A 20,673-nucleotide genomic window follows, 5' to 3' on the forward strand; every position below is an offset into this window, starting at 1 on the left:
CCCAAGCTACTGCTTTATAATGCTATTTTTCTGTAACTTTTTTCTAACATACTGCACCGACGAATTGTGGAAGTTGTGGGGTACCGTCTAGTGAGGAGAACTGAAGTGTTTATTCTGCTGTAGCTCAAACTTGCCTCTGACATGCAGAAGTCAACTAACAGCACTCCGTTATGCAGAGATTTTCTGTACTTGAAAGTTGTCCAATAAAGCTTCTGTAGGCACCCCCAGCCTTTCCCCAGTGTCTGTTCTTAAGTTAGACTAAGAGGATATCAGAGAAGCTGTCATTCAGGTAGGTCGGTTTTGTACTGACTCATCACCAGTAGACAACTCATTGCAAGTACACACATACAAACACACACACACACACACACACACACACACAATACTGCAGAACAACAATAAATCAGATTAGTTTATTGCAAGACTTCTGGACATACAGTATGTCCTCCAATGTACATCAGTTACCCAAAGCATGCATATTAAAATGATGCTCAATCACAGCTGGTTAGTGAAAAGGGCAAGTGAACACTCATAAAAAATAAAATTTAAAAAAAAAGTTTGCTATTGTTCGTTTAGCCTATGATCAGAATGGTGAAATGAGACAGAACAAGGACAGACAAAGTCAAGCAAATCACTATCCAAAGACATCCTCAAGTACTTATTTAAAAACAAACACATCCTGACTTGCGTCAGTCCCTGAGTTTCCTCTCTCTCATGTGCAAAACCAGTTTGCTTTGCTAACGGGCAAAGAGGCAGAATTAGTTTAGACACAGCTTGCCGGCAGCTCCTGCTTTTGCACCTGAGCGTTTCAAGCACACAAACGCAACAGCATGAACCTCTCACCTAATTGGAACAGCCAGAAAAAAAGAGGGTGGTGGGGGGGGGGGGGTGTCTTCCACAAGTTCATATTATGACATCATCTCAACAGGAAGCACAATCATTTGGAGGTGTGTGAAGGGTTAGCATGAGGTATTTTGCATTTCACAATGCAAAGTGATCAACATTTCTTTAATGAGACGACAATTATGGAGAGCAAGTGGACTGTATAATCTATGGTAAATACAAATATCAGTTTAAAAAGGTTAAAATAAAATTTAACAAAAAAACACCACACACACCATAACTCACAAACATCCTGATAATGTTTCCACTCTTGCACTTACAATCATTTAGCCATTTTTATTCAAGGAATAGTCATCAATAGTTGAAATAGTCAATGTACACTAAGAAAACAATCACCCAACTTGTTTTGTAGCCTCCATATTTAAGACACAGTTATTTATTTAAAAAAAAAAAAAAGAAAAACAGCATTCATGGACCATTCAATCACTGACAGGCAAACTTCAGGGAGAGTGGGAAGAACCGTAACTACATGGTTTGAACCAAAAGAAATATTGCAGATTAGTAAAAAGTCATCAATTGAAGGAAGAAAAAAAAGATCTGTTGTTTTTAACACCTTTCCAAGGTTTTACGTCTAAAGTCACAGAGCCTTGTTAAGGGCCCCAGCTTGCAGGTTTGCCTACCAGCAGTCTACAGTACACTACAGTCAGCATTGTCCAGCATGCTGGGGAGAATTCTAGAGAGGATATGAGAGAAAGGCACCATTTACTAGGTCTGGTCCGTTAGATTGAGAGAACAAAACAAAACACAAGCACACACCCACACACACACACAATTACATTCAATTACATGTTTGTCATTACAGAATGACACCACCAAATCTGCAGGCACGGTCATTGAGGTGGTTGTGCAGTTAACATTACTGTAGAGGCACTGTGCTATGTATGGTCATGTGACATACAGCCACCTGCCATCAGAAAATATGTCAGCTGGAAATAGGATGCATAGAATTAATGCACTTAGCATGGCTTTCAAGAACCTGTCCCTGGGATAGCACTGCTGCCAGTCCCAAAGACTCAATGACCTCCAACACTGGCATCTGTGACCAAAACTCACAGAGCGACAAAACAGTGAAATAATGTTACACACCACAATAAGAAATGGCCCAAAATGACCTTAGTGGAGAACATAATCAAAGACAGATCCCCCACCCTCCCCAAGAGACAAATACTTGTGAAGAGAGAACACTTCACCAAGACTGACATCTGAGGTCTGCTTTAGCAAGATGGTTTGAACAATGTTCGAAACAACCATCTCTCTGGCGAATCGGAAGACTATGACTGCCCGGATAAATAGTTGTGCAGCACAGGCATCTGTGTCGTACCTGTGACTTCACACACTGACTGCAGTCTGTGTGGATGCCCATCCAGCAATCATGGAATGGGACGTTTTGTTAAGTATTCATGACTTACTTCCCTTGTGCTTTCTGAGTGATAAAGGAATTCCTAACAATCACTGTCAACACCTCAACCTTTCTAAATCAATGTTAATCCCCTACATAGACAACACGCGAGTAGCTACATGTCCTTAAATGGCTATACGATTAAGATGATGAACAAAGGTTTGGCTATATACTGCACGTCACTGAAGACATTCCTGAACCGCACACTGAAGCAGTCGGAATAAGGCTGGAATTACTGTCAAGCATTTGTTTGCCAAATACTATTAGGCCCCAACAAACTGGCACACAAAAGTCTTTACATGGAGTCTCCCCCACCCCATGTTTTGTCCATGACGGCTACAACACTTTAAAAAAAAAAAAAATGCAGCCTCGCAAATATTGAGTCCTGTGTTTCATCATGTAGCTCTGTGTAGTTTGGTGCAAAATGTTTGCTTTGCATTGCACGTCACCTCGCTCTAACTTAATATGATACTGCACATCTTATCTCTGGGAGATCCCACACCAGTTCGTCTGGCAAAAATACCTTTCAGAGAAGGCTTGGCAAAACAACCTGCTGATTCCCAGGTTGTGAGTGTCCTGTTTTAAAATGTAAAAAAAAAAAAAAGTCTGCTTTTTAGTGCATGTCTCCCCTGAAATAACACAACTAAAACAAAAAAAAACAAAACAAAATGAAAGTGATTTCTGTGGATACGTGTGTCCTGTGTAGTTTGCTATAAAATATATTAGTTTCTCGTACAAAAAAAGGGTGAGGAAAAAGTCGAGGTATAACAAAACAAGTGTTTCTCTGGTCATGATGTGATCCGAGTTCTCCTGAAGAGTCAAAAGGCAGCGGCAGCGGAGATGAAGGTGACCTTCGGTGGGGCGTTAGGACAGGCCGACCATGTGGTCAATCTGCCTCATGTAGATGCTCTTGAGGGGCAGGCTGAAGCGCCGCTCTTCAGGGATCCGGTCGCACTGTTGGCACAGACACGAGTCACTTACTCACACACAAAAATCCAGCAATAACACAGGCACAAGTCATGCGTGTGTTTACGCTAACAACAACGCCTTGTCTGCTAAATGAGACGGTCGCTGCTCCAGTCTGAGCCCTTTCAAAAACAAAAACAAGAGAAGGCGCGCACGTCTCAGTAGTACAGGTGCAGGACCAAAAAGAAGGGAAAAGAAATGATAAAGGTCCGCACACTGATAGAAGCTCCCAAACGTTTATTTAGCACAACGTTTCGGACCAAGGTCCTTCATCGAGGTGCGACAAAACAACTCAAAAACAACTCACGTTGCTGGTGTTGGCAGGGCGATGGTGGTCCGGCTCGTCGTCACAGGGCTCGTCGGAGGACTGCGCGTGGCTCCAGGTGCGCTCGCGGAAGCGCGGCTCGATGGGCACCACGTGGCCCTCCGTGGTGAAGATGTAGCGGCTCTCCGAGTCGTGCAGCGGGTTGTCCTCGTCAAAGAGCTGAGTGAGGGGCCACAGAGCCAAGACATCAGTCACAGCCTGCTGCAAGTTTTGCTTCATTTGTCTTCTGATTTCACTGTTTACTGAAGGGGCTCATAGCTTAAGGTTATAACCAAGTATCATTGGTGTTAACACTTTCACTGTGTGCTCTGGTGACCTTTTGTGTTGGACATTTGGTAGCTTGTGCTACCTGGCACCACTAAAGAATATGTATAATAATAACTATAACAATAACAATTACTTGGAAAATAAAAACCTACAACTTCAAAACCAGCCACAGAATCGTTACAACACGCCACACCTCACTCACTCTGTATGGAATCCAATCCAATTTGTGCGACTCTGTAAACTCCCTAGGAGTTATGTTTGGTCTTGAACACTTCCCAGGCCTCACACACATTCTAGTACAGTTATTCTGCATGCTCAAAGGTCAGTAACAGATCCAAGCTGGATTGACCATAGATGATGAGAGCACTGACCAGGTAAAGGTATTTGCAGGTCTCGCTGAGGAAGAAGCTCTCCATGCGGTCCTCTTTGGATTTGTCGACTACGTGGTGCAGAGTAGCATAGCCGCACCTGTTTGAGGACGTCAGAAGCACAGTTTAGCTGTGGTCGAGTATGCCCTTGGCACACCTTAGACACATCAGCTGATCATCAAAACAAACTACATCAATGAAAGAATGCTACAAAAGGGAGCAGATAACCATGTGAACATCTCATATGGTTTCGGTCATTAACATAGCTCTGTTCAGAATATTTGACTATTACTTTTATTTCCCCCCTGTTTGAGACATTTGCATGCTGCATACATAAATCAGCAAGTTTATGGAGAACAAATCAGCACTTTCACTAAAAAGGATATGCTTCAAAGTTAAAAAAAAAAAAAAAAAAAAACTCACTTGACTTTGGTATTCTTTTCAAGGCTTTGGAGGATATCCATTCCTACATGCAGGTAAAAGGGGTTCTTTGTTGCCTGCATGAAGAAGAGAATGAGTATTTTATGAACAACAGTGAAAGCTATAAATAGCTACAGAACTTCTTCAATGACAACCTTTTGTCTAAATGTCTATAAATATTGTTTTTTTCCTTCCTCCCCAGGAAATATCTTTGCAGTCACGCAAAGCAGAACAACTCCACCCAATGGAAATTCAACAAGGATATGCAACGGAAGATAAGGAGGCCCTAGTCAGCCATCATGACTCAACTCTAGAATGTTGCCATACCTGTGGGAGAGGCGATTGTTCCGTTTAGGGGAGGGGGGGGGAAGGTGAGGGATGTGGAGGCTTACCTGATAGAGCAGGTAGGTGGACTCCACCAGCTCAGGCCGGAGGGGGTAGAAAAGCACGTCGGGGGCTTGCAGCTGCCAGTTGTACCGTTCTGGCAGTGCTCCGAAGCGCTTCCAGATGGCGTAATAGAAGGCATGCAAGCAGATGGCATTTTCCACATCACCATTCAACACCTGCAAATAGTAAACACCTTACAATATGAAGAGGTAGACCAGCCTACAAGAGTTTACAGATAAGGAAGGCAAACAGTGTTCATTTTGACACCCTATTTTATAGGCTATGGCCTATGCAGACTACATGATTTCAGCCCAATTTTGCCACGACGAATTTCTAGTGCTGTGCCCGAATATGAAAGATCAGGAACGGCACCGAAGAGGAACGTGTGCTGTAATGTTACATATTCAACGACCGCCAAATTATTGTCTTCGACGTAGGAATCTCCTACGACTACATGATCTTACAATGTGGCAAATTTTTTTAACAGATAAGGTGAGCGTTAACATTAGCGTTAACAGATAACATTGTTTACATTGAGTGCAAGGAGTGAAAAAGAAAAAAACAGTGGAGAGCTGAATGTGTGCAGCGGTGCCCACCTGAAGGCCTGGGAAGAAGGCCTGTAGGGAGTCGATCCAGGTGTTCATGATCTGGCCGCTGAACATGTTCACATTGACGTATAGAGGCGGGTCCCCCTCCCCCTCATTGCACGCTTCCCTCCTGCAGAAATGCACGCGTCGTCATGAAACATAAACTCCACACTCTAAAGCATCGCCGGGACCGGCGCCGACACAAGCATGACGCACTCTGCTTTTGACATTCAGTTAGTTTGACGTCTCCATTATTATCAATACAACCCTGCACACCAGTGGAGGTGGCGGCAGAGTTTGACGCTGGTGTGCGGGGTTGTAATTGAGAGTAATGGGGTCATGGTAACTGAATTTCTGAAGCGGAGTGTGCTGCACTCATGTTGGCACTGGTGTCCACAGCTCTTAATTCTGATCATGTAAATGCCCAAGAACACACTGCACAATCACATACTGTAACTCATCTTCAGACATAAATGCTTGAGAGTGCAGCAACATACACTGTTAAAATACTTCTCTTCCATTTCAATAATTTGTCATACTTTCAAAGGGTTGTAAACAAACACACACACACACACACACACACACACACACACACACACACACACACACACACACGCACACCCACACGCACGCGCACACGGCCAACTGCCACCTCCCAGCGTGCCCTGTTGTGTCTGACTGACTCACCCCCTCCTGAGGTGGCTCTGAATACTCTCGTAGGCTGCGCTGAACATGCGGTAGTCCTCCTTCTCCCCGAACAGGATGTAGGACTTGAGCAGGTACTCGTAAAAGGAGTCCATCCCTGCCCCCAGGCCACTCTGCTTACTGACCCACTGGCCTGTCTGGATATTCACCACATTACCTGAGGAGAGAAGGGAGCAAACGTTAAGAGGGCACAGATGACTGACAATAAGAACAGTGAACACATTGGGGGAAGTCCATTAAATTCAATTCAATTAGATTCAAATGGCTTTTTTAGCATGACTGTTCTTTTACAGCACTTCCAAAGCATCGCTGTATAAAAAAAACTTATATACTATATATAGATAAAAGAAGCTCTAAGTGGAAAAGAAGCATCTTGAATGAACCAGTCAAGCATCGAGGGGCACGTCCAACATCTTAGACACCTTCTAATACAAAGACTTGACTACCACCACTGTCTACTGCAAAAGTGAACATTCACATTCTTCATGGGAGTTGATGTGTGCAGCAGGTCAATGGATAATGGGGATAAAGGAGAAATCTTGCAATTTTTCTCATGGATCTCCGTTTCTCGAGGTCACCGAGGCTACTGTCTGTACGGAATAAAAATGTGGGTTTTACCTAGCTTGAGTCTCTAGTTCCAACAGCTAAAGGGGCATGCATGAGGCATGAACATGAGGACTCATGAATGGATTTCTCCTTTAAAAAGAGACTGTATGCAATCTGCCCCCTTTTTTTAAGAAGCATGCTGTGTAGTGAAGAATACTGGTACCGTCTTCACATTTATTTTCATGGTATGTGGTAATGTGACAGATGTGACACAGATAAACAAGGTCATTCCAACTTGCTGCCTAGGCAACTCACTATGTACTGTAAATGTAAAACACTGTTCACTATGCATCTTCAACTAGGTCACACTAAAAAGGCATGAGTGCTAGTACCCATTTAGTCAGTGCCAAATGTGCTATTGTTGGTTTTTGCCAAGTTTGCATGCCTTCTCAGTAGATTGTAGTTCAAGTGGTAGGTTTTTACCAAGACTGTTTTACCAAGTCTGTTTTAGTGTGGTACATGCAAATGAAGACCTCAAATGTGTCCTCTGATGATGAGTAAGTGAAAAAAGGAGCAGGCCAACTCAACCACACAGTTTCACTTCGTCTGGGCTACATTCCTAGGGGAGTACTGCCAGTAAACAGATTGAAAGTGTATGCAAACAAGCGCAATCCTGGAGTGCTGCCTTACCCAGGAGGCCTGTTTCGTTGCTCCTCAGGCTCCAGAGCGCACGCACGGCCCTCCTGGCCACCCACTCAAAGGTGGAGTCTCCGATCAGGCGACTGAGGATGCCAAACTCCACCAGCAGAGACCCCGCTCCGGCGGTGCATGTCTCGTTCACGCTGTCGGGCGGAACGCCTTTCTTCAGGTTCACCTGCAGCCACAACGCCACAAAAACACATCATCATTTTAATATAGAGCCACCAGACGTTTGTCCAAAGCATCTAGTACGTGTAGAAATCTCACAAACATCCTGGTTCAGATTTGGAGATAGAAAAATGACGGAGGAATCGTTGTGTGCTACTAACAGCTTTAGCACGTTGAACACATTAAAAAGGTCAAACCGAGATCCACGGTAAAAATTTACTGGTTACAGTCTGTACAGATGTTGTAGAGTGAGATCTGTGCTGCAGGTGTGTACCCGGGGATAGGGGATGCCTGTGCCAGTGTTCTCAAAGGCTGGAAGCAGTCGCACGGCAAGATCATGTGCCAGGTGCAGGAGCTCGTTGTCGTAGTCCTCCAGGCTCACGTCTCCAAAGGGGTGGTGCGAGTCTGTCAGGAGGATGTGAGCGGAGATCAGACTGCCCAGAATCCTACGGGTGGGGAATAGAAAGAGGAAGGCCAACGTGGCATTAGCCGTAATTGTAATGTCTGCACAGGTAAACAAATTGGAATGAGTGCTTGTTGCACATCACTGGTCTCCGAAGAACTCGGTCATCTGATATGAAGCTTGGAAATGAGATGTGTGTACAGAGTGGAATTAGAGTGCTACAACTATGGTTTAGAGATGGCAAGTGCATTGCTTCTTATAACATGCAGTGATCTAAATAATTTGGCCAGTAAAACGCCATTTAAACACAGCCCTCACTAATGACCTCAGAAATTAAGAGAAGTCACCTGAACACTGCCAGAGAAAAACAATCAAACATGATGATAGAGCTACTGGTTAGATGAGAAATAATGTTCAACCTTATGTTGGCCTCAAACACTTGCACAGTTGAGTCTTTGTCGAAGGACACAGTGTCAATCACCAGTTTGACAGCTTTGTGGAACTCGGACACATTTCCAAGAATCTAGGGGGAAAGGCATGGCTGAAAGTCCTACTGGCATTATACTCATCACTTCCAATATTATCTATGTGCAGGACCTAGGTGCAACATTGTCCTGATCAGCCACGTAGGTAAGAGACATAGGCCTTTCAGAAATTCCAGTAGCTTAATTGTTCTCAGTTTAACAGCCAACATCTAACTTTAAGTTAGAGCTAAGAATACTCATCAGCACCACACATCTCTGCCTTGTCAGAGGGGAAAGACAGAAATCAAGCTAGAGTTTGCTTTAAATTGTATTGCTGCAGATTTATTTGAGATTATAATAACCATGTTAGCCTGCGCGGGATACACTACGAAAAGTGATGTACTCAAATTTGCCTTAAATTACCACTGAAAACATACCAAAACCACTTCATTGATATTAAGTGACCCTTCATTTGTAACACAGACTTCAAATGTAATTTTAAGGTGCACCTAATCAAGGTGTCAAGTCAGGGGTTCCCCTTTATTTGGTCATAAAGGGGGTAATTAAGGACAATTTAAGTACACCTTATAAAGGTACATCAAAAGTAAGGTATTTATAAGGGGTGCAATTAAGAGGGTTTGTTTCATAGTGGCACTTATCTGTGCAACAACCATAAGAAAACAAGAATCACCTACCAGCAATGTATCCAATGTATCAATAAGAGTCAAAGAGTAGTTTCCCAGAACATCGTTGATATTGATGTTGGACCTGAAAAAAGTGTTTCTTATCAGCAACACACACTCATTTAATTCTAGTTTGGGCAAACTTGTTCCACCCCTTTCTCAGACTTACAGAACTAAGGTCATTGCAAGATTTTGCAATCAGGGGACATAAAGAAATGAGTTAAAGTGCTCTGTAATGTTACAAGAAATCTATTCAGGTCTACAGTATATCACACCATACTGTGCACTCTAGGAAAGCTAACATACCTAGCTATCCTGGCTAGGAATCGAGCGCTACAATTACAGCTTGGAAGCTAAAAAGCTCTCGGTTTCTTAAAACATTACCTTAAATGCCAAATCAACTCATACATACAAACATGAGGCTAGTTAACCTATCCATGAAATAGGCCTATCTTGCGCAACACAGTCAGAGCCAGGTAATTAGCTGCCCATTATCAATAGCCAAGAAGCTAATCTAATCGGCTAACCATGCGCCGATTCAAAATTCCGTTCAGGTGAAGAGACTGAACTTACGGGTCGAAAACATCAGGTCCCCTTCCTTGACAATCAATCGGGTTCAGTTCATCTTCTGGAAATGCATATTTCATGTAATTGTCATATCCAAAGTAGAACATGTCTTTTGCTAAACCTTTCATTTCGGCCTTGAGAGTGTCCGGGAAGGAGCTATACTTCCTATCATATTCGTCTCTGCCATCTTCAAAGAAACTAAGATAAGATTTTTTGGGAGAATTTTCTCCAACCTTCGAGCAGGTCTTTCCTGGGTTATCCAGAGAGTCATATGTCTTCTGTGACCATGTATTAATCATTGAGGATGTTCGGTCGCCATCCCTCAGAAGTTCGATTTTGTGCAAATTAAAATTGAATTTGATGGGGAAGTTAAACCCCCAGCTAGGTCCCAACCCAAACGCGAGCCATAAAACACAACTGAGAGCCAGTCTTAAGAAAAGCAAACCCAGCACTATTGACCTCCATTGCATCTTTGCCTGAAGCCCACATTAAAACTCATAATTTACTTCGAGTCACACTGTACCTAGCTACTAGCTTTCAGATTGTAGTTTTCTCAACACCACATCCTGTCAACAAACCAGCCTCTCCCATTGTAGCCACGTTGATTGGTTGAGACGTTGAATAGTCAAACCTTGGCCAGGGATTGGCCGTTTTGAGTGTCGATTTATGACAGGCCTTGAACAGCAGTGCTCTGAAAAGTTGTCGTGGCATGTAGTTCTTCAGAGAAATGACTGAGCCTCTAGGCCAATGAAAAAGCCACAAGTGTGTCTGATAAGAATGAAGACGACTGACTCGTTGTCAGTGGCCCAATGTTATGAAAACACTGCAGCTGTCATTTTAATATATGATGGGCAGCAACTCAAGCTCATTATTGAATGTTTACACCAAAATTCTCAATTGCAGTTGACATACAGTTGAGGCTGCAGATGTTGACTGTGTAGCCAATTTCAATCAAAACATGGCTGTTGAAAAGGTTACTTTTTTTGCAGTCTTGGCAGATTCAGTTTCAGAGGTGTCATACTTGAGCACAATAGGCTACAAGTACAGATAATGCAAAGGTGTTTTGGGGAACATAATATTAGAAATTGCATATTGTGCACCATGTATTCTTCAATTTTGATAAAATCATAACAAACAAACATACAAGTAATGAAACATCTTTCATACACTACAATCTGTTTATTTACTGTTGTTTTATTTACAAAAGTGCATTGATAATGGTGGGGTTCCAAATACTTGGCTACTTGATGAACTGAACTTTACACAGAATTTATAGCGGATTCATTTTGTCTTTTTTTTTTTGTAAATTTGATAATGACAACGGTACAATGATCTACATTTAAAAGCATGCCTTTTTATTTCTTGAACAGACAAGATGTCTTTTACGTGATAACCTCTCAGGCCAGGCAGGCACACCTGGTAAGCGGTTGTAGCAGAAGAGGTGAGGGATTTTGCACAAGGCACTTTAAATTCTGCCTATACTCCAGTTCACACCTCACAAACATCACCATCAAAGGTAGCCCTCAGCTCAACCTTTCATACATTCACACATCTGTTCTTTCAAAATTACTCTCACGTATGTTCACCTTAAATAAAAACCTTAATAGTCCCAACAAGTTGGGCTGTTTCATTTACTTCTTTGCTCTTACGTCATTATTATTCATATTATTTTTTCTTTTTTTGTATCGTTTTGCTTTCTCGGGGCAACACACACACCATTTGGCAAAAAAGGCAATACCCATAAACAGATTACACACAACATGACAAGAGGCATTCAAGTCCACTTCACCTCCCCCTGGTCTGCACACAGCCCCATCCCCTCAGGACAGTGGCCAGAGAGCCTGGGCGAGTGGTTCATCCAGCCCGCCACAGGGTCATGGAGGGGAGCGTCACAACCTTTGGATACGTAGGAGGGGGAAAAAAAAGGAAGGTGGCTGAGGCCACTTTGGGCTTCAACTTTGGACTACCAACTGGCTTCCTGAAGTGGACTATCTGAACTAGCACATGGCTAACATTCTCTTGATGTCAAGACTTGAGGGGCATAGTCCACAGGTTGGAGTGGGATGGGTTGGGTTGGGTTGGGTCGGGGGGGCACATACAAAAAACACTGGAGGGACGAGGATCACGGCGAGACGGGATTGGGCGAGAGCCTGGGAGATGGGGCGGTGAGATGAGTGTGCAGAATGGAAAACGGTACGTCACAGAGTGAGCAGGAAGTGGCATGAGAAGAACATGGCAGCAGAAACAGCTGAGATGCAGTTTGTTTGTTATTCCCAGGATTTCTCTCAGCTCCTTCGTGACTTCGAGTGCTGGATCAGCCACTGCAGCGTGATATCTGTGAAGTGGAAAACGCTTACCGTTAGTGGGAGACTACCATTCCCAAGTGATGGAACAATCATCACAGTACATTACCTCCAAAAACAATTTTTGGCATCAACTGCTATAATGACAACCAAGTGACTTGTCATAGGTCTTACCTATATTGTCTTTCTCTTTGCATGAAATCGAGTAGCAGCAGATCTCCCTGTCCTGTATAGCTGCCAAATTCCTTGGGAGAAAAATAACAGAGAATGAGTTCCTTCCACAAACGTGATTGAAACATTCCTGAAACAATGTTACAGAGACAGAGAAAAAAGCCTGGCTTCAAAGAGTAAAAGTCCTGCCATGTTTTGGTTCTGCCTGTGTGCTTAACACGTGGGATTTCACTAATTAGCTCATCTACCTCTCTTAAGAATTGTGCCGCATTAAGTGAATGGATGGAACCAAAATGTGGCAAGACTTTTACATCTCTACATAGAGATCAAACAAACTTGAATCATAAGGATGAGGACAGAGTAAAAGCCAACACTGACACTCCACTCCTTGACCACTAGATGGCACTGTTTTTCGTAAGAGATCTTCAAGTCAACGACACTAGCAGGCCTGTGGCTTGTGACGTACAGTATGTGTGTGCTTTTTGGAGAATACCTTTTCCACATGACAAGAAACTAGATAAGGGTGGTTAAACTGAAACAACCAAAATACACTGAAAAACCGACATAAACCTTCCCCAAACATGGAAGATCAGTGAATCACAGGGTGCAAACAACCATTATAAAGATCACTATTACAAAAACACTTTCTACCTCCAGCGCAGGAGGTATATATTTGGCTGTGGAATATAGATAGTGACATGGCACAACTTGTAACGATCCCTCATCCGTCCTTTCTTCCCCTGACTAAGTTCTTGTACACTGTCAGGGCATTGAGGAGGCGTTAACACACTTCACTGTTTATCCTGATCCTTTATCCCACCGATAAACAATCAGTTTATTACACAACTAGAACAATTTGCCACTTTCTGAGGTATACTTTATAGGCAGTTAGGTAGTTTTTCCCGTCTTCTACAAACGAATATTCATAAAACGTGGTCATGTGAAGGATGAATATACACAAGTAGTTCCCCATAGTGATCTTGTCGTTCTAAACTGGAACTTCCATTAAATTTCCAGCTTCAGTACATAGCCGAAAGACACCAGTTAGCATGTTGGCACATTTTCATCAGTGCAACTCTGACTACCACTGGCACTAAGTTTTAGTGACAACAGCTGGCAGAGATGGCAACACAGAAAGAGTGGCCATACAAAGGCCATTCATTAGCATAATACTAGGCTGCTGGTATGTGTAGACATAGTGATTTTAAGGAATATCCCAGAGTCTTGGGGAAAGCAGTGAGCAGTCTAGCCTACATAATGAGGACTACATAACTTGGTTGTAATAAAAGGTTGTGATGTTTTTGTAGATGAAATGAGGTTACTAATGTAACCATTCATCTTCTGTCATAAGTGACGCGACATGCTCTTTTCAGATCAGTAGTTACTCCAGAAGTTGGTGCGTCATTGTTTCTTCTGCTTTAGTCTACCTACCTAGATGACATGGAAAACATTTGCTTATTGCTGCTTTTATTCAAGTCAGAGAAATCAGACTACCGGTACCTCATCCAAGACATCAGTTTTTCAAGTGGGTTTAACATTTTAAATAAAAATGTTCTCAAGCGTTCCAGGATATGTGCTAATTGAAGGATATCCTAGGTAGACAAATTGCATTAATTGCAAAACTATTAACACAGGTTTGCTCCTGCTTTCTTGCTAATACAGAAATGCAACATAGTACCACAAAAGGAAATGTGACATTTTTGTCAGATAAGACGGATCCAATTTGAGCAAAGATGGCTTGTGATCAATGCAATCAAAAGTTCCATGTCAGAGCATAATGTCACCATACCTATAACCAAAATCAAGCACAATATATTGGCAGAGTTTAAGACAGCCTGAGCTGGTGAAAAAGGCAGTGTGCGTAAACTGGTTTTTTTTTTTTTTGAGGAACGCAGAGTAAGGGTCTAGTTGTCAGTCACTTACAAGTGAAAATGTGGAGTGTGCTTTTCAGTAAAACCTGCGCTTACCTCTAACCACTTCCTTTTCCAAATGAAATTTAGCTGCCTGACTACGTGCTGCGTTAACATTATTACTTAGTGTGAAGCCGCAGAAGACAGCTACTATGTGAAAGACACTGGCTGACTTCCAAAACGGAGACTCTAAATACGCAGTCCATGTCTAAAACCAGAATACAAGCAAGCCTGTTGCTACCACAGTAAGCTTACAACTTTGGACCAGGAACATGACATTTCACGCTGAAATGAGAGCTCAAGTATTTGATCAGTGTTCCATCAAAGCAGTTATTTCATTTTACTTACATCTTCTCAATGAGCTCTTTCTCATCCAGGGCACTAGGTAGATCTCTCTTATTACCGAGCACCAATACCTGCAAACACAGCAGTAATTGAGAGTCAATGAGCGAGGACAGTCCAATAAGTCTCAAGGTTATAATGAGTAAACAGACAGATTACTCTAAGCACATATGTGACCCTGTAAAGCGAAACCAGTCGTTTCGGTAACATTTACAAAATGAGGTTATTGTGCTCACATGAACGGCCAATAACTAAGCTTTCCAACGATATGTATATCGAGGGTATTACACAAACTATCGCTAAGATAACCGCATCCAAAGTTGACATGGTTCTCCTGTCACTATATGCCAGAAGAGGAGAAAATCACCTTTTTAAGCTGCGTGGACAACGGGAATGACTGCAAATGTGTTGAATCTTTGCTGGGTTTAACAGTCACGACGTATGTTTTTCTGTGAAATTAGTTCACGATATGAAACTGTAGACCGTATACTGTCAAATTGTGTAAAAACGTGAAATTCAACATTTTAACGCGGAGGTTTGTTTATTGTGGATTTTCTCAAAATAACGCTGAGCGCAAAGCGACTGATTTCTCTTTGAAGAGTCACATATGATGTCTGCATATTACAAAGTAGTGTGGTGTGAGTGAGTGAGGCTTGCATACTGGAATTCCTTGTAACTGAGGTTTGTCTAGAAGATTGTGGAGCTCATTCCTGGACGCTTCTACCTTCTCTCGGTCTGCAGCATCAACCATGTATCTGTAGGGTAGGAAGCTTCAGTCTTAATGTCATTCGGACATCAGCAGCATTCAACATAAATGAAACATGTGGTCACGTATCTTCCCATACAGTTAATCATAATGTATGCGCCACTTATTACATAGGTCTGATGGGAGGCAGGTGACCTAATGGTGCAAGGGGTCATCTACTTACACTATTGCATTGACTCCTCTGCAGTACCGCTCCCACATGCTGCGGAACCGTGGCTGCCCTCCTATATCCCAAATCTGATGATCACAACAACAAAACATGAGTTTGTCATGTGTCCCAGGATAATGCCCATATATGTATATATATGACGCAGCCTATGCAAGGCTGGAACCATCAAATAAGAACTTCCTATATCAGAGCAACTGTAAAATCAGCTAAATTTAGCTAAATGCCTGCTTGAAGCGACCGTGTATGACAACTGGTATAAGGTCACCATCAAGTATTGCTGAAGTTACATACCTTAATAGTTACATTTCCTTTTGTGACCTTCCTCATGTTGAATCCCACAGTAGGTATCATGTCTTCACTGAACTGACCGGACTGAAACACAAAGGGGGGAAATCAGATGCTGGTTACTGGATGTCAGAGGGCAATGTTCAGTCCAATCAAACTGTTTGTCACTTTTGTAAAAGACCTTTTGCCTACTGCCTCAGTTGAAACACTGTGAAGATTTTCGGTACCAAGCAGACTAATGTTGTGAGTGGATATAGCTTCAGTATGATCGATCCTTCACAGAAAAATATGTAACCTGACTACAGGGCAAAACCAGAACATGTCTCCTTTTCCTTGTCACTGATATTACATATTAACATTATGTAAAGCAATATGGGGGGGAAAGTGCGGTTAATAAAGGTTACTAATAATCAAAGAGGCATCACTGCCTGTGCCATTTTGACTTTCCAGAAGAACCGCAGGAGGAGAGTAAGCATTGCTGATAAGGATCAGTAGGAGCTAGTGAGATGCAGCTTAGGAAAGGTCACAGGGGCGAGCTTCCTTTTGTTCAACTCAATAAGGAGCCAAGTGAGTGAGTGAGTGAGCAGTCCTTTGTCTGGCTCCAGGCACATGACTGATGTGTCACCTGACTACGCCAAGCGGCTGAGTGGAAGTGAGTGCTTTGAGTCTTGTGACAGTGGCTCAGTGGGAAGTCCAAACTAAATTGGTGCCCTAACACACTATTGGCACAATATGCTGCCCCCTGTGTTTCCTCGTCTTGTTACAGTACGGCGTGCCAGCTGAGTGTTTCTGGCTGCTTATGCTGCATGTACAAGCCCTGGAACAACAATATCACCGTCACTTCACAGTTACGATCAATCACCCGCACAGACTCATCTCAAGAGGTCATGCTGCCATACACACAGACATTTTCAAAGAGGCATGTTACAATCACTGAAGAAAAAAGAAAAAAAGGCCTGCTTGTTTCTAAGTGATCGATGAATGAGATAGACTGTTTATCTAGCTTGCCACTGCAGAGATGAAACATTTATCTCTTGCATAGGCCTAGGCTAATCAATTTTGGGAGATTGACTCAACGTTTCTGCACACTAACAAAGTTTCCCTTCAATGGGTTATCAATTATATCCAAAGTAGACTGTTTTGGATTTCTTCACCAAAATTCACAAACATAGCCATACACAACTAATCTCTAAGTGTGCTCTGTGTGTAACATCTGATTATTCTGGCAGTTACTGATAGGACCAGGCAAGAACAGGAAGAAGCTGTGCTGTTGCTTCATTTAGTGCGTGTGTTTGTAATTCAATTTATGGTGAAGAGGTCTCCAGAGGTCTGATTCGGCATTTAACAAAAATCAACAGAAGGCCAATTGGGATCTAGGCTACCAGGTGCTACCACTAGCTCTCTGTGTAGGCTTCTTCACGTTGAGAGAGTCCGTTTCAGCTTCCTCATCTTATAACAGGCCATGACTAGGTGAAATCAGAAGGGCTGGTGAGCTGAGCATCAGACGTCACGGAACAGCACTCATTATAGTACGATCCCAGGAAAGGAGGGTCCTTCACTATGAGTCACTTCACAATGAGTCTGCCCTTACACACACACACACACACACACACACACACACACACACACACACACACACACACACACACACACACACACACACACACACACACACACACACACACACACACACACACACACACACACACACACACACACACACACACACACACACACACACACACACACACACACACACACACACACACACACACACACACACGGAGGGGGGGGGCAGAGAGCTGACTGAGAAAAAAACAAACAAACACTTTTTTAACAACTCAAACAATATTCTATCACTGAATAACTTTCTTTAGTTTACATGTCAGTCAATCTGTCTATTAAAGAGGAAATCCCCAGGGTGAGAACCACCTGTTTGGATCTTTGAACAGCATTTTTTACTCTCTTGACTTCTATTTTCACACGAATTTCATTTGTGAAACGGCCTACCAAGTGCAACCAGTGCAGGGGCATCCCTCTCAGTCGTCTCACACCTCACAGAGTAGACTCCTCTACTAACACATCAAACAAACAAACCACCTTACAAACATCCACTTTACCATGCACTTCCTTTTCTTCTTCCATACTTCCCTATTCTTCTACCACTATCTCCTTCGACTACACTTTGACTAGTACTTAAAACATCTGCCCTCTCATCCTCTGGTGGTAGAATTTATTTCCTGTAGTATTGCAGTATTCATTGTTAAAAGGTCAACTTTGCAATGTAGCTTGATTGTTATTCCTCATCTTACAAGTTGCTTAAAATATGAATACATGTTAATATATGTTAATGCATTCATCTGACCTTTTCTACTACATGTACACTACATTAACCCCACACTCAACATCACCTGCTTTTCATACTCAATAACCTCTTTGATAAAGTTCTATCTGTTTGTGTGCTTTGTCATGGTAGGCATGTCCTGTCAGGTTAGAATGACCTGTCTGCTACTTGTCATCCATTAAGTCAGCCGGTCGCATGTTTTAAGCTGTTGCCCGTCATTAAGCATGATAATGATTGATTATTCAGCCATGATTAAATAACCCTTTGATTATTCAAAGTATGGTGTTGACAGTAACCTGTCTAAACAATAATACTACGCATAAGTGGCCAACATTAATTGCTACAATATAGCGGCGCATCTGACTGATTCTGACATGGAGGCGGGTAAAGAAGTTTCAGTGTTGAAAATCCATCCTGGCCGGTTTGTTTATCATGTGCTTATGAGTATGAAAACAGTTTCAAGTTTCAGATGAAATTATGACGCAAGGAGACGCCCGATCTTTTGTGCTAGTGTGATTAAACTAACGTTAACTGCCCAGTCATATCCTAAGTAGACATGACTTACATTTTAAGTTTTTGGAAGGTAAGGTGCAAGTAACAAAATACTAGTTTAAGGTTACAAAATATCCCAAAATACCATGAGTTATCACCAACTCCATGACTAGCACTATGTGAGCTGTCCAGCATGACAATGTGAAGCTGGATAAAAGTTAGCTAGCTAACTAGCCTAGCATAACGTCATCCAGCTAAAACAACACATTTGGCCAGCAGAAGAGACTAGGTAGCCACAGCTATCCAGCATACTAGCAGAAGCAAACTTTGCACCATTATCCTAGTGACTTAAGTACCAACACGATTTTCTAAAGACATAGATTATTGACAGGCTCTGTACTAATCAGATTGCGTTATAAATACACAACAGAGCGAGGCCATCATAGCACTGTTAAGTTAGCATTTAGCATTTTAGCATAGCCAACTACCTAACGCTATCCGGTGAGTTAAGTTACCTTGCTAGCTATTCTGTGATGTCAACAGAGATTGCACGTACAGACTATCAATTGCCTGTTGTGTGCTCGTCATGTTACAACATGGTCTCAGGTAACTATAGTAGACTAATGTTTACTAAATTACCAAACTGTCATGTAACTTTACACGTAGCAACTTTAGGTCTGTTGGTTGGCAGTTAGCTACCAGGCTTCACAAGTAGCTAGCCAATGAAAGCTAAATGATCTAGCTCATGTTAATCTGGGGCCTTAGACAGTTTCATGTCAACAAACTCTAAAACAGAAGCGACAAACTTAGTGCAAGAATCGTACTAACAAGTACATTAAACCACTGTCCTGGTTGAATAAATATGTGGACGACTACCTTTAGATGATTACAACAACTGAATCCTAACGATCACGCATATGTTAGCCATTTATCTACAAAAAGGTGGCCAGCTAACAGTAGCTTATCATAATGCTAACCTAACAGGTCGAGATTAAACTCACAGCAATCACATTGACGAATGTTGTTTTCCCCGAATACTGAAGTCCGACTAAAGTCAACTCCATCTCTTCCTTCCAGAAAAGGGACTTAAACCAGTCCAAAAGACGATTAATTAGAGCCAACATCTTGCAATATTGGTAGTTGGCTTCCCAACACTGAGACTGCCAACAGTTTCCTCCAACAGCGCAATGTGCAGTGAAAAGGAACTGGCCCTTGTCATATGACTCGCGATATGTTTTTATTGCGTGCTCCTTTGCGTCGACATGCGGACAGCGCAGCCGGTCTGTGTGCAAGTAAGATTTTGCTGTCTGTGGTTTTGCTCATCTCACCATGGAGGTTATAAGCAATTTAGATCATATACTTCACTACACAATTTAGCCTACATAATCAGATGTAAAACAATAGCCTAGGCAAGATGACAGCAAACCACTGAGTTTAGGCTGCTAGATAGCCTGTTCTGTGGCTTTTGCAATTATCAGTGGTGCAGCGGTTCAGAGATCAGTCATTAATCAGATAATAACTAGATGCTTTCAGACATGTCCTCGTGTGGATCTTTGTCAAGGTCTAACATTTCGAATGATTCAAATAGATGATGCTAAAATGCGGTCATGTGTGAACACCGACGCACGAACACAATCACCGCATGTTTAAAAGTTGAACTGGCTAGGCTAAATAAAAATAAAATTCGGAGTTCCAATTGGATCATTTTTGTCCAGTTAGCCTATGGTGTTAAGATGCCTAGGCCTAACCGCTTGACGCTGAAGCAGCTGTTTGTAAAATCCATATTTGCAAAAAGCTATTTTAAAGAAAGAAACAAACAAACCAACCAACATGTGCGTCCTTCTTTGGCAGGGTAGCTTTCAGTAGCCTAATGTTGGGTTATTTCCAGAAGTCTTTATTTGGGGTAGGCTAAAAATGAGATAGCAATCTAACATCACGTGTTGCAACTTTCAAACTGTGTATTTAAAAGATAAAACTGTATCCTGTGTGGTCTAGAAATACTAGGTCAAGTAGCTAGGCATTGAGCTTTATCAA

The 20,673-nt window shown here is 42.4% G+C and overlaps 2 protein-coding genes across 2 annotated transcripts; both read right to left on the reverse strand.

Moving 5' to 3' along the window:
• Positions 1-394: 394 nt before the first annotated feature.
• edem1 (ER degradation enhancer, mannosidase alpha-like 1) lies at positions 395-10,424 on the reverse strand. Its single transcript, XM_062546259.1, has 12 exons — positions 9,864-10,424; positions 9,303-9,375; positions 8,563-8,666; positions 8,015-8,186; positions 7,564-7,747; positions 6,310-6,484; positions 5,632-5,752; positions 5,041-5,211; positions 4,652-4,725; positions 4,232-4,328; positions 3,576-3,752; positions 395-3,256 (listed from the first exon to the last, which is right to left on the reverse strand). The coding sequence occupies exons 1-12, from the start codon at positions 10,325-10,327 to the stop codon at positions 3,167-3,169; spliced, it is 1,902 nt and encodes a 633-aa protein (XP_062402243.1). The 5' UTR covers positions 10,328-10,424; the 3' UTR covers positions 395-3,166.
• A 580-nt stretch (positions 10,425-11,004) lies between these two features.
• Positions 11,005-19,846, reverse strand: arl8ba (ADP-ribosylation factor-like 8Ba). Its single transcript, XM_062546260.1, has 7 exons — positions 19,641-19,846; positions 15,810-15,890; positions 15,513-15,586; positions 15,245-15,338; positions 14,590-14,657; positions 12,335-12,405; positions 11,005-12,192 (listed from the first exon to the last, which is right to left on the reverse strand). Exons 1-7 carry the CDS (start codon positions 19,761-19,763, stop codon positions 12,143-12,145), a joined length of 561 nt encoding a protein of 186 aa, XP_062402244.1. The 5' UTR covers positions 19,764-19,846; the 3' UTR covers positions 11,005-12,142.
• Between the last annotated feature and the right edge of the window lie 827 nt (positions 19,847-20,673).

Source organism: Sardina pilchardus, chromosome 9 (genome assembly GCF_963854185.1).
Source record: "Sardina pilchardus chromosome 9, fSarPil1.1, whole genome shotgun sequence".
Classification (NCBI taxonomy): domain Eukaryota; kingdom Metazoa; phylum Chordata; class Actinopteri; order Clupeiformes; family Clupeidae; genus Sardina; species Sardina pilchardus.

Bases quoted from the DNA above. Each gene is read 5' to 3' on its own strand.
- edem1 (XM_062546259.1), bottom strand. From the start codon at position 10,327: ATGCAATGGAGGTCAATAGTGCTGGGTTTGCTTTTCTTAAGACTGGCT. The intron at 4,726-5,040 runs GTAAGCCTCCAC...TTCTTCATGCAG, and splicing joins CCACCTACCTGCTCTATCAG to GCAACAAAGAACCCCTTTTA. The intron at 4,329-4,651 runs GTGAGTTTTTTT...GTCCTCAAACAG, and splicing joins GAAAAGAATACCAAAGTCAA to GTGCGGCTATGCTACTCTGC.
- arl8ba (XM_062546260.1), bottom strand. From the start codon at position 19,763: ATGTTGGCTCTAATTAATCGTCTTTTGGACTGGTTTAAGTCCCTTTTC. The intron at 15,339-15,512 runs GTAAGTAGATGA...CCTACCCTACAG, and splicing joins AGAGGAGTCAATGCAATAGT to ATACATGGTTGATGCTGCAG. The intron at 12,406-14,589 runs GTAAGTAAAATG...TTTTCTCCCAAG, and splicing joins AAAGAGCTCATTGAGAAGAT to GAATTTGGCAGCTATACAGG.